Source organism: Eucalyptus grandis, chromosome 2 (assembly GCF_016545825.1).
Source record: "Eucalyptus grandis isolate ANBG69807.140 chromosome 2, ASM1654582v1, whole genome shotgun sequence".
Lineage (NCBI taxonomy): Eukaryota > Viridiplantae > Streptophyta > Magnoliopsida > Myrtales > Myrtaceae > Eucalyptus > Eucalyptus grandis.
The window spans coordinates 21,284,063-21,297,426 of NC_052613.1; the positions used below are offsets into that span (position 1 = coordinate 21,284,063).

Sequence of the window (13,364 nt, forward strand, 5' to 3'; positions counted from 1 at the left end):
GTGAACTTGGCATACCACTGTCGCGAAGCCTGCTTGAGACCATAAAGGGATTTACGGAGACAACACACATTGGACTCCCCCTGTCTCCGTAAACCCGGTGGAAGATCCATATAAATTTCTTCATCTAAATCTCCATGAAGAAATGCATTATGAACATCCATTTGATGTAATGACCAATCACGAAATGCAGCAATGGATAAAAATGTACGAACTGTAACATCCTTTGTTCTTTGGAGAGAAAGTTTCGTGATAGTCAAAACCTGCTTTCTGAGTGAACCCTTTAGCCACTAATCGAGCCTTGTATCTTTCGATGGACCCGTCGGCTCTATGTTTGATCTTGTAGACCCACTTGCAACCAATTGGCTTGCGATTTGATGGTAATGAGACGATATCCCATGTATGATTTTCTAACAAGGCATGCAATTCTTTTTCCATGGCTTCTTGCCAATGAGGGTCTTTGACAGCCTCATTGTAATGAGATGGTTCTTGTTCCTCAGATACTCGACTAATGCAACACATATGATCGGTTGATAATCTTTGGAAAGATACATATGCGGAGATAGGATAATGTGTACCTGATAATTTGGAAGCCGTGCAAATATAATCCTTTGTCCATGTAGGTGGACAAGTATTGCGTCCTGATCACCTGGGCATTTGAGGCTGTGGACTAGAAGATATCTCCTCATTGTGTGATACTTCTTCATTTTTGTCATGTCCTGGGGACGTCATATCAACTTCTTCTGTGTTTCCAATAGAGTTATCCATGGAATGTGCATCAGAATTTGGAGATGGTGTTGTAATGCCCGATGTATGTTCTGGACTTGTGAGAATATATGTTTGGCCAGGAGATGATTCTTCATCTGATACAAACCGAGTATGATCGGTGTCCCTGTCAGAATCTGCAGATGGTTCTGATTTATCACGGAAGGGAAATATTTCCTCATGAAAGACGACGTCCCTGCTTATAAAAAATTCTCCAGTGGATGGCTCAAAGACTCTATATCCCTTTTGTAAGGTGGCATACCCCCATAAAGATGCACTGGCGGGCTCTAGGACTCATCTTGTCTCGAGGTCCTACCATTGTTACATAGCATAGACAACCAAAAACTCTTAAATGATGTGTTTCCGGTTTTTTTCTATAAAGCATCTCATATGGAGTTTTACCAGCAAGCACCCGACTCGGCATACGATTAATCAGATAAGCAGCTGTAATTATGCAGTCTCCCCAAAAATTTTCAGGAATCGAGGCTTGAAATTTCAGAGCACGTGATACCTCTAATAAATGCCGGTGCTTGCGCTCAACAACGCCATTTTGTTGTGGAGTGTAGATACATGAGCTTTCATGCAGAATTCCATTTGAGGAGAAAAAAAATCTCACATTCATTGCTGAAGAATTCCCTTCCATTATCAGTGCGAATGCGCTGAATAAACTTCCCAAATTGATTCTTGGACAGGGAGAAGAAAGTTTTCAGATAATGAAAAACTTGGCCCTTGGACTGCATCAGAAATACCCATGTGGCTCTTGAAAAATCATCCACAATTGTCAGAAAAAATCGGGAACCATCACGATTTGGTGTGTGATAAGGTCCCCAAATATCAGCATGGATTAGAGAAAAAAGATCTTTTGCACGAGAGACACTATTTGGAAAGGGTGTACGAGTTTGCTTTGCCAATGGACAAATAGGACAATGAGAACAAGGAATAGAGGCACTATGGCCCAATCTTTGATGACTAACAAGATTTTTATCATTGGTAGCAGAATTACACAATGACAAATTATTCAATTCAACACATGATAAATGTGAATTGCTAGGAAATTTGATCCAAAAATATAGCCTTTGAGAGATACTACCCAAGCCCATCAGTCTGCCAATCGAAAGGGCCTGAAATATACATTGATCAGAATCAAATAGGACCCGGCACGAATTTTCTTCACAAACTCGAGACACTGATATTAGATTGAAATTGAAATCAGGAACATATAATACGTTCTTGAGAGTTATGAGTGGGCTAAGATTTATGGTGCCAATCATCATCACAAGTGTGGAATTACCATTGGGAAGTCATGATTGAAAGCTGGAATAGGCAATTTATGGATTTTTGAGAAATTTTTTTTATCACAGGCAATATGATCACTGGCCCCAGAATCAATTATCCACTTATCATTGGAAATTGAATTCGCCAAACAATATGAAGTACCTGTGAAGCTTCCAGTCTTGTCAGATGTGTCCAATTTTTTGAAAGCCTTCATAAGTTCTTGATATTGCTCTTGGTCAATTGGCTGATGTTGTCCTGTAACCTGAAAGACAGTTGAAAAATCCTTCTTTCCTTTCTCTCCAGGCTTGCCATGTAGTTTCCAGCAATTATCAATTGTGTGATGAGGGCGCTTGCAATAATCGCAGTATAATTTACCTTTGCCCTTGAAATTTCCGTTTAATGTTGCAGCATATGGCGGTCCAATTGGACCTTTTAAATAGGGCGAGCTCGCTGCTTCTTGTGGACCGTCGGATGTGAAGAAAGAGCACGGGCCGTCGGATCCTGTGGGGAGCGAGATCACATGCGAGCCGTCCAATGCTGCTGAGAAGAATCCTCGGTGACCGTCGGATATGATCAGTGGGTGCGAGCCACGTGAGCCGTTGGATCGCCTTGAAGAATCGTGGCCGTCCACTCCTCCTTTCCTTAGGGTTCGAGAATCTTCAACAAACCCTAAGTTTTGCCCGATTCTCCCCCTTTTTGCTGCTCCTCTCTCCAAAGCACTGCCATGTACAGCAAGTGCGATTCCTTCTTCGGGATTGTCAAGCACAGCAAGGCGCTGGCTTTCCTCTTGCGTTGCAAGTTGGTAGATCCGAGCGAGGGTTGGCGTTGGATCCATGGTGAGTATCTGCGTCCGGAAAGAGAGGTACGATTCATTTAGGGCAAGGAGAAATCTTGTGACTTTTTCTCGTTCCCGGATGGTTCGATATTGTTGAAGCGTCGACTCAGGTCCTTCTAATTTTTCTTCCACCGCGTCTAATTCATTCCATAACGCTGAGATCTTGTTGTAAATGGTGGCTACGCTCATGTTTCCCTGTTTCAATTCCGAAAGCTGTTGGGTTAGTGAAAAAACTCGAACCCGATCCAATTTCCCGTACATTTCTTTTATATTTTCCCACATCTGTTTTGGGTCTTCCGTCGGCGGTAATCCGGCCGCGACTTCGGAAGTAACACAGTTTCCGATCCATGTCCGGACCAACTGGTTACACTTCCTTCATAGTCGTGCCTGCCGCTCGTCGGATGGGATTGGAATCGTTCCATCAATAAACCCATCTTTTTCTTTGGTCACCAATGCACGCCGGAATTCACGGGACCAGCTTGAATAGTTGTCGGCCTCGGTGAGTTGCTGGGTGATGAGCCGTAGCTCTGGCCCGTCAGCCGTTGTGGTGTAAAGCGGATCGCTGGGTTCCGGCTTGCCACTGTTGGTGAAGATCTGATATGGAAAGGGACTCGGTGCAGGAATCTGGTAGGGATTTGCGCCTTGATCCAAACCGCCCAAGCCAAAAACGTGACTCGCATTTTGAAATCCCGGGTAGGGATTCGTTCCCATACCCGGTCCAATTGAACCGCCCGTCTGCTCCGAGCTGATGGCAGGATTTGCCCCATCACTGGTTGGTAGATCTCCGTCGGCTCGCACGCTGCTTTGGTAGCCAGGCGATGATGCATTGGGAATTGACCCATGATACCATGGATACGGCATCCATTGGTAGGGATAGCCCGCGAAGGATTGTCCTGTATTAGCCTGAGCCTGATGCTGCCATTGCACGTGCGGTTGCTGAATTTGTTGTTTTGGTGCAGAGATGACAATAGATGAATCTTGATTTCCAATGGGTTGCATCGGTGCTTCTGTTGCAGACTGGTCGGCTGAAAACGAGGTAAGATCTTCTGGTTTTGTCATGTTGAAAAGAAAATTGATTCCTCTGCTAACTCCTTTCACAGATGAGGTTCCTCACTTTAGGTAATCAACACTGTGATTCCTTCGGCAACACTTTGTCTGGAATTTGGAGTGGCTTACGAGGTAATCGGAGCGGAAGTGGAAAAAGGTTGCTCTGATACCATGTCAGAAACTGAGGTAGAAGATGAATGCAAAGAACTGTAAGAAGGAGACGTGGGAAATTTTCTGTGTATTCTTTTCTGTATCGATTGATGTACAAAGTCGATCTCTATATAATACAATTTGTCTAATAATAAAGAAAGAAAGATTATATTCCTTTAATCTATGTGTATCAGATCTAATCCTAAATTGACTAAAATAAATTATCTGCATCTCTTAAGATATACACCAGATCAGTATCATATCTTCCAACACATGGACAAGTACAGATATGCTGATTGCTCTTGTTCTGCTCAGTTTCGCATCTTCAGTTTAGGAGAATGTTTACATGACGTGTCTACAAGAATTTTTTTACGACAGAGAAGGAGAAACCAAACCACAAGAAAGCAAGGAATGGAAAAGACCATCATTGACGACTTAGGAAAAAGCATGAATTTAGCGGATCTGATCAGGTCAATAGCTTGCCACAGCAGAATTCAGAGGCCCTGCTTTTAGAATCCGATGAGGAAGATTTCTTTGTATCCGCTCTACTTAAGAAAAAGTCTTCTGCAAAGGACTCAGAATCCCAGTTGTAGTCATTTCAACACCACTAGATGTTGTCAAGACGAAGCGAAAGCATGCTGGAAGCACCGCCATGAAATCATCTGAAAGTTTGTCTGCTTTTGTTGGCTGTGAACCTGGAAGGTAATTGACTAAATTAGAGACTTAACAATATGTTACCTTTTTCACCTTTTCCACAAGAAGAGTTTTCATTGATTTGCTGGAAATGCTTTGTCTGCACACTTATCTCAGTTTGAATAGGTTATGTAATGTCTAACTGAAGATAATAGTTCAGGAATGGTTTCTTGACTATTGTTAGAAATGGAACTTATGTTTTAGTTACTCGTATAAAGCACAGGGCCTCCCTATAAACATTATAAAATCAGATACACTCGGATGCATATATTCCATCTAACATCTTGATACATTCGAATCGGCACTGCAAAAAAAAAAATGAAGAGTAAATTGCATATCGGGGAGGGAGAAATGCAGAATCAAGCATGGCGGGAAGACAAGGAGCCCAAAGCCGATGATCAGAGTAAAAAGTGAGTATCTTTATGTCCTTACGTTCTTATTGACTCTCGTTGTCCAAACTCACATATATAATGGTACCTGGTTGAATGCATTGATCCTGTAGCCGGGTGTCCTAGGGTTCATTCCACATGTAATCTTTGACGTGATGTAGCAACAAGTTGGACCCATCTTGAAATTATGAAAGACCTCCATTTGTATGTCGCCCCTTCCTACCTTTTATTCATGTCAGTGACTCCACATATACGTATATGATGAAAGATTGAAATACTATAAATTTTTCAAAATGATTGTGCTTGAAACCTTCGAGCAAACTTCAGAATTTTTTGTCTTGGAACTCTTATTATTATGGCTTGTTAGGGCAGGTAGCTAAGCATGACTACTTCAGGAGTAAAGGTTGAGCGATGACATTTCTAATTGCATTTGTGAATGATTTGTATTAAGTCTCATGGCAAGCACTTGTCGGTTGGCTAGACACTAATGAAAGTGGTTACACGATCCTTGTAACAAGGAAAAATTCAACTTTACCTGGGATTTTCTTGTCTGTAATGAATAGGCGTTCTACAGTTGAGATTGAGCGAGTTCCAAGTGGAGAGAATTGCAAGAAGTCCATAAAGAAGAAAATGAAGGACAATAGCTTGCCACAACAAAATCCCGAGGGCCGGTCATCAGAACCTGACCCTGAAGATTTCTTCGTATCTTCTCTAGTGAAGAAAAAGTCTTTTGCGAAGGACTCAAAGACAAGGGTCCCAGATATAGTCATTGAAACGCCGCTAGATGTTGCCAAGAAGGAGCAAAAGTAAAATGGATGCACGGCCGTGAAATCATCTGAAAGTTTATCTCCTTCTGTTGTCAACGCCGAACCTGGAAGTCATTTGACTGAATTAGAGACTTGATAATATGTTGCCTATTTTACCTTCTTCTTTTTTACGAGAAGAGAAGTCATTTATATGCTGAAAATGCGTCAGCTTCGCACTTATCTCAATTTGAATAGGTCAGGTACCGTCTCAAGGACTCTCGACCATGGTGAGACTTGGAACTTATGTTTTAGTTACTCAACCAGAAATTTTCCAAAATGGTTGTGCTTGAAGCCTTCGAGCAAACTTTGGAATTTTTCGTCTTGGAACTCTTGGTGTTATGGCTTGTTAGTGCAGATAGCTCAGCATGACTACTTCAAGGGTAAATGTTGAGCGATGACCTTTCCACTTGCATTTGCGAACTATTTGTATTCTCATGGCAAGCACTGGTCGGTCGGCTAGACACTAATGAAAGTGGTTAAACAATAATTGCAACAAGGAAAAATTCAACTTTGCCTGGGATCTGCTTATCTGTGATGAATAGGAGTTCTGCTGTCAAAGTTGAGCAAGTTCCAAGCGGAGAGAATTGCAAGAAGTTCAAAAAGAAGAAAAGGAAGGACGATGGCTTTGCCACATCAGAATCCTGAGACCCAGTCATTAGAACCCGATGGTGAAGATTTCTTTGTATTTTCTCCACTAAGAAAAAGTCTTCTGCAAAGGACTCGTGGACAAAAATCCCAGATGTTGTCATGGAAACGCCACTAGTTGTTGCGAAGAAGAAGCAAAAGCAGGATGGAAGCACTACCGTGAAATAATCTGCAAGTTTGTCTCCTTCTGTTGTTGACAGAGAACCCAGAAGGTAATTGACTGAATTGGAGACTTAACATATATGTTCCAAATAATATATATTGCTAATCTCCTAGAAAATTTCCTCAAGCAACTTATAAATTCGTGCAAACCAAAAGCTACTTCTAGCAAGGACATGCATTAGCGCATTTTCAATAGATCATGCAGGCTAAAGATTGAAAAGAATCATGAAACTTAATAAAGGAGGTCAATTCAATAGGTTTGACTCTGAGACTTTCAGCACTATACTCAGGCCCATAATAATTTAAGAAAATTTCACGTTCTGAGAAAAATTAAACACCGGTACCTCTTAATGAAAACGTAGGCAATGACGCAAGAGAAAATCAAGGACCGGCCTAGCAATTGATCGGTCCAGTGGGGACTTTACAAGTCCAAAGTACATGACTCTTTTTACTTCTGCCTCAACACTGCAATCCAACTTTAGTTAAAAGTGCAGTCAAGGACAAATGAACCGGAAAAGAAAGTAGATATCTCTCAAAAAACCAAGGAGGATTATTTCAAAAGCAAACACCTGCTGATAAAAGCATCTCTAGAGCAAACCAATCAGCTCTTGGCAGACAGGTCCATCAATGCAGCTGAACGCATCAGCTTTATGACACATCTTTCCTTTCTCAGAAAACGATCTTCAAACAAAATTTCATGAAAAATCTCTCCTGCTTTCTCAGGACAAAAATAGCATGCTATTTTCAAACGAGAAACATGGAAGCATCACATACCAGAATATGTCTACTGGTTTTGATCAGTGGCCACCGTGAAGCAACGAGACAAGATGCAACCTTGCTATCCATATAAGTAAAATAATCTAAAATCTCCCTCAGCCAAGACATACGCTCCTTGATAGCATACAGATAATTTCAAATCAGGTAACCAAACAGTCTGAAAATGAAAATTGAATCACCATTCCAGAAAATTTTAGAAATATCCTAACTATTTTGTGGCTGCTACCTAATAATTGACATGCTCTGGTCTGGCTTCACGGAAAGGATCTGGAAACTTTGCTTTGCTCAATTATCTAATAAATACACAAATTGGTTTTGATTAATTTAAGTCATATTGATATAAAAATTGCTGCAGCATGAAGACCATTATAACAATACAGGAAACATTCAATCACAAGCAAGTGCACATGTACTCATCCAGCACATGTGATGCAAGACTGCATCAAACAAATCAAGCATAACAAGAATCTATAAGAGAGTCAAAAAAACAAGCAGCACTCACACTATATGACAATTAAACAAAACGATTTATATGCAACAGACAGTCCTCCGCTCTTGGACTATAAGTAATTTGCTAAGCTTCGTGCATCCCAAAAAAAGGTACAAATAAATGTAAATTGGTAACTCTTGGATCTAATAAGCACCTAAAAGAGGTTAGCTCCATCACCAGGCAATTAGTGAGTAACCAGTAACCAACGTCAGCAAATTACAGATGTCCGAGGGAACAAGGATAACAGTACTTCCAATTGCATCCCTTCTAATTCGTCTAATATAACTTTACATCAGATTAGGGCTCCAGAAAGTGGTATACAAAATGATCGAAATAGACACCTGAAGGCATTGTTAGAACACTACGCCACCCATCAAAATGCCTGGAGCCTGAAAAAGATATACAAAATGAGCAAAAATAGTCATTAGAACCATGGTGCACAAAACAGCATTGTTAGAATGCTATACCACCCATCAAAAAACCTGAAGCCCACAACCTACTTCTCAGTAGAATGAGAATAGGCCTCCAAAATGAGCTTGAGCTGATCTTCAATCAGTGCGCATCTCTCCGCCACCATCTGCATCTCAACAAAGAACAATTTACTCCATCTTTCTTTCAACTCCGCCCTCTTTGAGGGCTCCAACAATGCCAACCCCTGATTCAAAGATCCCTCGTCCAAGCCGACCCTACACATCTGCGATATGTTATCAAGATGCTCCTGCAAATCATTTGACTTTGATGCCTCCGACTTTGACTGGGGAGAAGCGACAAACATTCCGGCACCATCAGTCTTCTTATTCTTAGTCACACCAATTTCTTCTCTACTGCTAGTGGCATTGCCTCGCATCTCAACATCCCAAATCTTTTTCGACAACTCAAAAAATTTCCCCTCATGAGAATTCGAAAACACCCAATCCTCTCCAACCTTGCCCTTCCCCTTATTATTCCTATACTTCTTCTTAAAAACCCAAACCTTGTTGGCCAATTGACTAACCGTTAAGCCTTCCCGAAGTAATCCTTTGACATCATGATAAAATGCCCTAACATTTGAGAAGGGGTCCATGCCCTTCTCACGGTAATCAATTATACCCTGCAAAAGGGTTATCTCGTCGTCGTCGCGCCATATCTTCTGGAATGCCAGCTTCTTTGACTCCTTTCCAGCACGTCCGAGCTTGTCTACTTCAACTTGTTTCAAGGAAGTGGATGGCACTGTTTTCGACTTCTTCAAAGACGGGGCCTTCTTCTCATGTTCGTACCCAGATCGTGCCGACGAAGACCCTTGCTGAGATTTTTGCGGTCGAGGAGGGGCAGGCTTGGGCTGCGAGGGACTTTCCTCATTATTCTTTCGCTGATTGTCCGATTTAGACGCCGGCAGCTTCTCCTTGACAAGAACTTTACGCTTTGAAGACATGAGAGAGGATTTTGCTCCGAGGTCGGAGTATGTTTCTTTTTCTTCCAAGTACTGGTCAAAGTAGAGAAATGCGGTTATTTTGTCAGACCCAAGGCTAAATATCAGTATATCCCGTGGAACATAACCAAAATAGAGAAATGGTTTCTAGGAGCAATGACTGAAGGAATCAAACGCACATTTGGGTGAATGGATGGCGGCTATACTTTCGCGCAATCTCTTTTATTTCAAGCATGCAAGCCTAATCCGCAATCCATTCTAGACGAGGCCCTAGTAACGAACAGGAACTTAGCGATTTGGTCTCAGGCATCTATGAGTTTTTTCTTGACGGAAGAGTGGAACCTGATTGTGGACGGACAGTGGGTCGACAGCTCCCCGGAAACTTCAACCGCAGGAACCTGATTGTGGCCGTTTTCGCGAAGCAGACAAGAGACGCCTCGGTTGGAGTCGCAGAAGCCCTAGCTCTACGCGACGCCTTGGTGTTTCTGACTAGGGAAAGTGACATGCGACGGAGAGGGAGTAAAACTGTGGCCGAGAGGGAGCCATCTGCGACCGAAGTTGGCGTGCTCCGCAAGAAGGTAAATAATGAGAGCGTGGAGATACGAAACGATAGCGTATCTATCGCGGAAGTCTTATCGGGCCAAGCCCGTACCAATATACAAAGTGAATTTTCCGATGCTAAGGGTGCGTTTGGGAGTGGCTTTGCCAAGCCACTTTGAGCACTCAAAGCCCTTTGGGCTAAAATTTGGTGTTTGGAAGATTATTTTGCAAAGATGATTGAGGCAAAGCAGGCCTTTGGAAGGGAAAGCCCAAGGCAAGTAGGAGGCTGCCTTGGGCATTTAGCCTTCTCGGAATCTTGAGAGGCCAATAAGTGAGAAATTTTCTTCCATAAATATCCTTACTAACATTTCGTTTTTCGGTTTGCCCTCAGAATCTGTTCACCATCTTCTTCGTTGAGATTGGTGAGCGAGATTGCGAGGGCGACGACGCGCTCGACGACGGGCTCGACGGAGGTCGGCGTGAGGCCGGTGTGGTCACGGCAACCGTCGCCAGCCAATGGCATGACCTCGGTGACCCCCGGGAGTCGCGGCGAGTTCGTGTAACCTCCGGCGACACAGATCTGGGTCGCCGGAGGTCGCGCGACCCAGATCTGGGTTGCGGCGACTCGGGCGACCCGGATCTCGGTCGCGGTGAGGTCGTGCGACCTCCGACTCGGGTCGCTGAGTCACCGAGACCCGGATCCGGGTCGCTCGAGGTGGCGACCAGATTTGGGTCGCCCGACCTCCGGCGAACTAGATCTGGGTCGTCCGAGTTCGGAGAGGTTGAGGGAGGAAGGCGTTCCCGCAGCGCGACGATGACGACGGTGAGGGTGGCGTCGGTGAGGCGGGGGCGGGGGTGAGACTTGACGGCGGTGGATGGAGCGGAAGATGAAGGAGGACTTGTGGTCTCCGGCGGCCGCGTGAGGTCTTGCAACTTGAGACCTCGGCCGCCGGCGACAATTTCGATCACCGGCAGTCCCTACCCTTTGCCGGCCAACCTTTTATTTTTTCTTTTTAATTTTTTTTTTATAAAAGTCCTTTGTAAATGTAAATTTTTCCAAACACCATTTTGCTTAAAGGTACTTTACAAGGGACTTTTAGATTACAATTCACCAAACGCAATTTGCATTTTAGAAAACCCCTTAACCTCAAAGTTCTTTGCATTTTCCCAAAGACTTTCCCCAAAAGTCCAACCAAACGCACCCTAAAGCTTGTCTCACTAAAATAATGTTTATTAAAGAAATGATGAATTTTTATCTATCATAGAAATATCAGTAAAAAAATAATGTAAATCTTGTCTTTGAAGGAGATGATTAACCAACACGCTTTTCACTTTGATCAAAGAAAAAAAAAGATGGTGTAAATCATCACGTTTAGAAGTTCTTCATTTCTCACAACTTCCAAAGAAGTCTTGATAATGAATTTTATACTTTTATTAGGTCAATTGTTAGCATAGAAAAAAAAAAGTTACACATTGACTTTGATCGGTTCTGCATTTCTCACATTGTTAGCATAAGGGTGTTCATCGGTTCTGCTTTACTAACAAGTCTCATTATCATGAAACCATCGACTTTGATGTACACGTTGGCCATTTTACATTCTATGATCAGCATGCAAAGGACGGTAGGACTCTGCCTTTTTTCTGTTTTCTTGTCTCTTGAACTGACGAACTTTACAGAATATACTGCGTCTCTTTTTTATCTGCTGTGAATGTATCTGCAGAGCATTTCAACCCCTTGTTGGAACAGATAGGGAAGCTGGAGGAGGCTCTCTACAACATTCAGTTTGAGCAGCATTGGCTGGAGGCTGAGACTGAACGTCAAGCAATTGGTAAGATATTTTATGTCAAGTCCTCTTGCTAATTATCGCGGTGGATTCCAACCCTGTTTCATCTCTGATGGAAATAACTTTCCTATTTAATGCTGAGTGGACCACTATAGCTTGCTTTGACTCTTGTTATCTCCTAAATCTCAAAGGTTCTCACAACCTCTGTTCTTAAAAGACCTTCAGAAGTAGATGTCTCACAAGACAAGTTAAAAGCTATTTCTAGAGCCTTTGACAAGCTCCTTTTATCCATCTGATTGACGTAACTAATCGGTTATATTGTTTATGATCCTGAAAATAGTAAAACCTTCCTAACTTGGCAGCAGCTGAAAAGGCGGACTTAGAAAACAAAGCAGGCAACAAAAAAGAAGATGCGTGCTTGGTGTACTGGGTTTCAAATGGTCATCGGTTTTGTTTACTTGTGTTATCTGCTAGATGTTTTGAAGTGTGTCTGATCGCCACACGAAATGGAATGGGGATGACCTTGCTAATTAAATATTGTGTTCACTAACATACGATACATAGATATTGGGTTCAATGAATACTCATTCTATGATGATTTGTGATTGCAGTGAACGACGCAATGAGCAGAAGGGCAGTCCATAAGGCTTTCTTCGAGTCAGCAGCACTTATTTGGGCGAGTGTTCTCCAAGTTTACCTGCTCCGCCGCCTTTTTGAGAGGAAGCTTGGTTTCTCTCGAGTTAAACATTGATACTGTCAGATGGCGCTAAAGTAATTAGAGATTTTTGTTACCAATGCCAGTCTTCGGTTCTTTCTTTAAATATCCATAGAGACATGTGTAGACAAGGAAACTGTTTACTTTGTGAAAAGGTCATATGATAGATGACCTTGAGGTGAAAAAACAGAATGCAACAGGCCGTGAAGAAAAATTGAGCATTCTACTAGGTTCCATCGTTAAGTTCATGGCAATTACAACTTCTTCCTAACTAGAGTGAAGCTCAAATCAAATTGAAGCAAAGAGAAGGAAAAGATGTGAGGAAGAGAGCTTTGTTTTATTTTGTTGTTTGGTAAGTAGGACAGCCATAGCTCCACAGTTTTGGAATTGCATTTACTGGGATTGGAACCTTGGTCTCATTCTTGAGGTCTTTGGCGGTGATTGTGTAACAGAAGTAGCTTCCGCACCATTAGTAGGGGGGATATTAGAGCCATGTCTTTCACATCAATCGTGGAAAAAAGGAAGAGGAAAAAGCAGAACGTCAATTGATCTTACCAATTTGTGGAATTTTATGGACTACATCAATGATGTATGAATGTGTGGAGTTAATCGACTACATCAATGATCTATGGAAAAAGAGGCCATAGATAAAGCTGGTTCATGACCGCAATTGTCGTTTCACATGCACGAAATTTTGCAAACTCATGTTCTTTGAGGAACGCATGACATCAAAGACATTTTTGTTACTTACATTGTTGATATAAGACTAACCTTTCCTAAAACAAAGAAGAAGGGCAATATTGTGCCTTTCTCCTTATGAGATTACCAATATTCGAAATTGCCATTTGAACAATCCCTACGCAGAAGATTCGTGGAGATGACCTTT

General features: G+C 42.3%; 1 protein-coding gene and 1 long non-coding RNA gene across 8 annotated transcripts; one reads left to right on the top strand and one right to left on the bottom strand.

Annotated features, from left to right (window-relative positions):
- The first annotated feature begins 2,080 nt into the window (after positions 1-2,080).
- On the top strand, positions 2,081-6,248 carry LOC104428644. 4 transcript variants are annotated; one of them, XR_722145.3, is made up of 3 exons: positions 2,081-4,771; positions 5,087-5,172; positions 5,715-6,248. It is a non-coding gene; the product is annotated as an uncharacterized LOC104428644 (long non-coding RNA). The 4 variants fall into 4 exon arrangements; XR_005548552.1 differs by having other exon boundaries at positions 2,081-3,908; positions 3,973-5,172; XR_005548553.1 differs by having other exon boundaries at positions 2,081-3,908; positions 3,992-5,172.
- A 172-nt stretch (positions 6,249-6,420) lies between these two features.
- LOC104428628 (GLABROUS1 enhancer-binding protein-like) lies at positions 6,421-9,997 on the bottom strand. Of its 4 annotated transcripts, XR_005548550.1 has the most exons (4): positions 9,782-9,997; positions 8,459-9,493; positions 8,373-8,407; positions 6,421-7,834 (listed from the first exon to the last, which is right to left on the bottom strand). XR_005548550.1 is itself a non-coding variant. In XM_039307433.1 (3 exons), the coding sequence occupies exons 2-3, from the start codon at positions 9,440-9,442 to the stop codon at positions 8,405-8,407; spliced, it is 927 nt and encodes a 308-aa protein (XP_039163367.1). In that variant the 5' UTR covers positions 9,443-9,493; positions 9,782-9,997; the 3' UTR covers positions 8,153-8,404. The 4 variants fall into 4 exon arrangements, 1 of the variants encoding a protein (XP_039163367.1); XR_005548548.1 differs by having other exon boundaries at positions 8,373-9,493; XR_005548549.1 differs by lacking the exon at positions 6,421-7,834 and having other exon boundaries at positions 8,153-8,407.
- Positions 9,998-13,364: the final 3,367 nt, after the last annotated feature.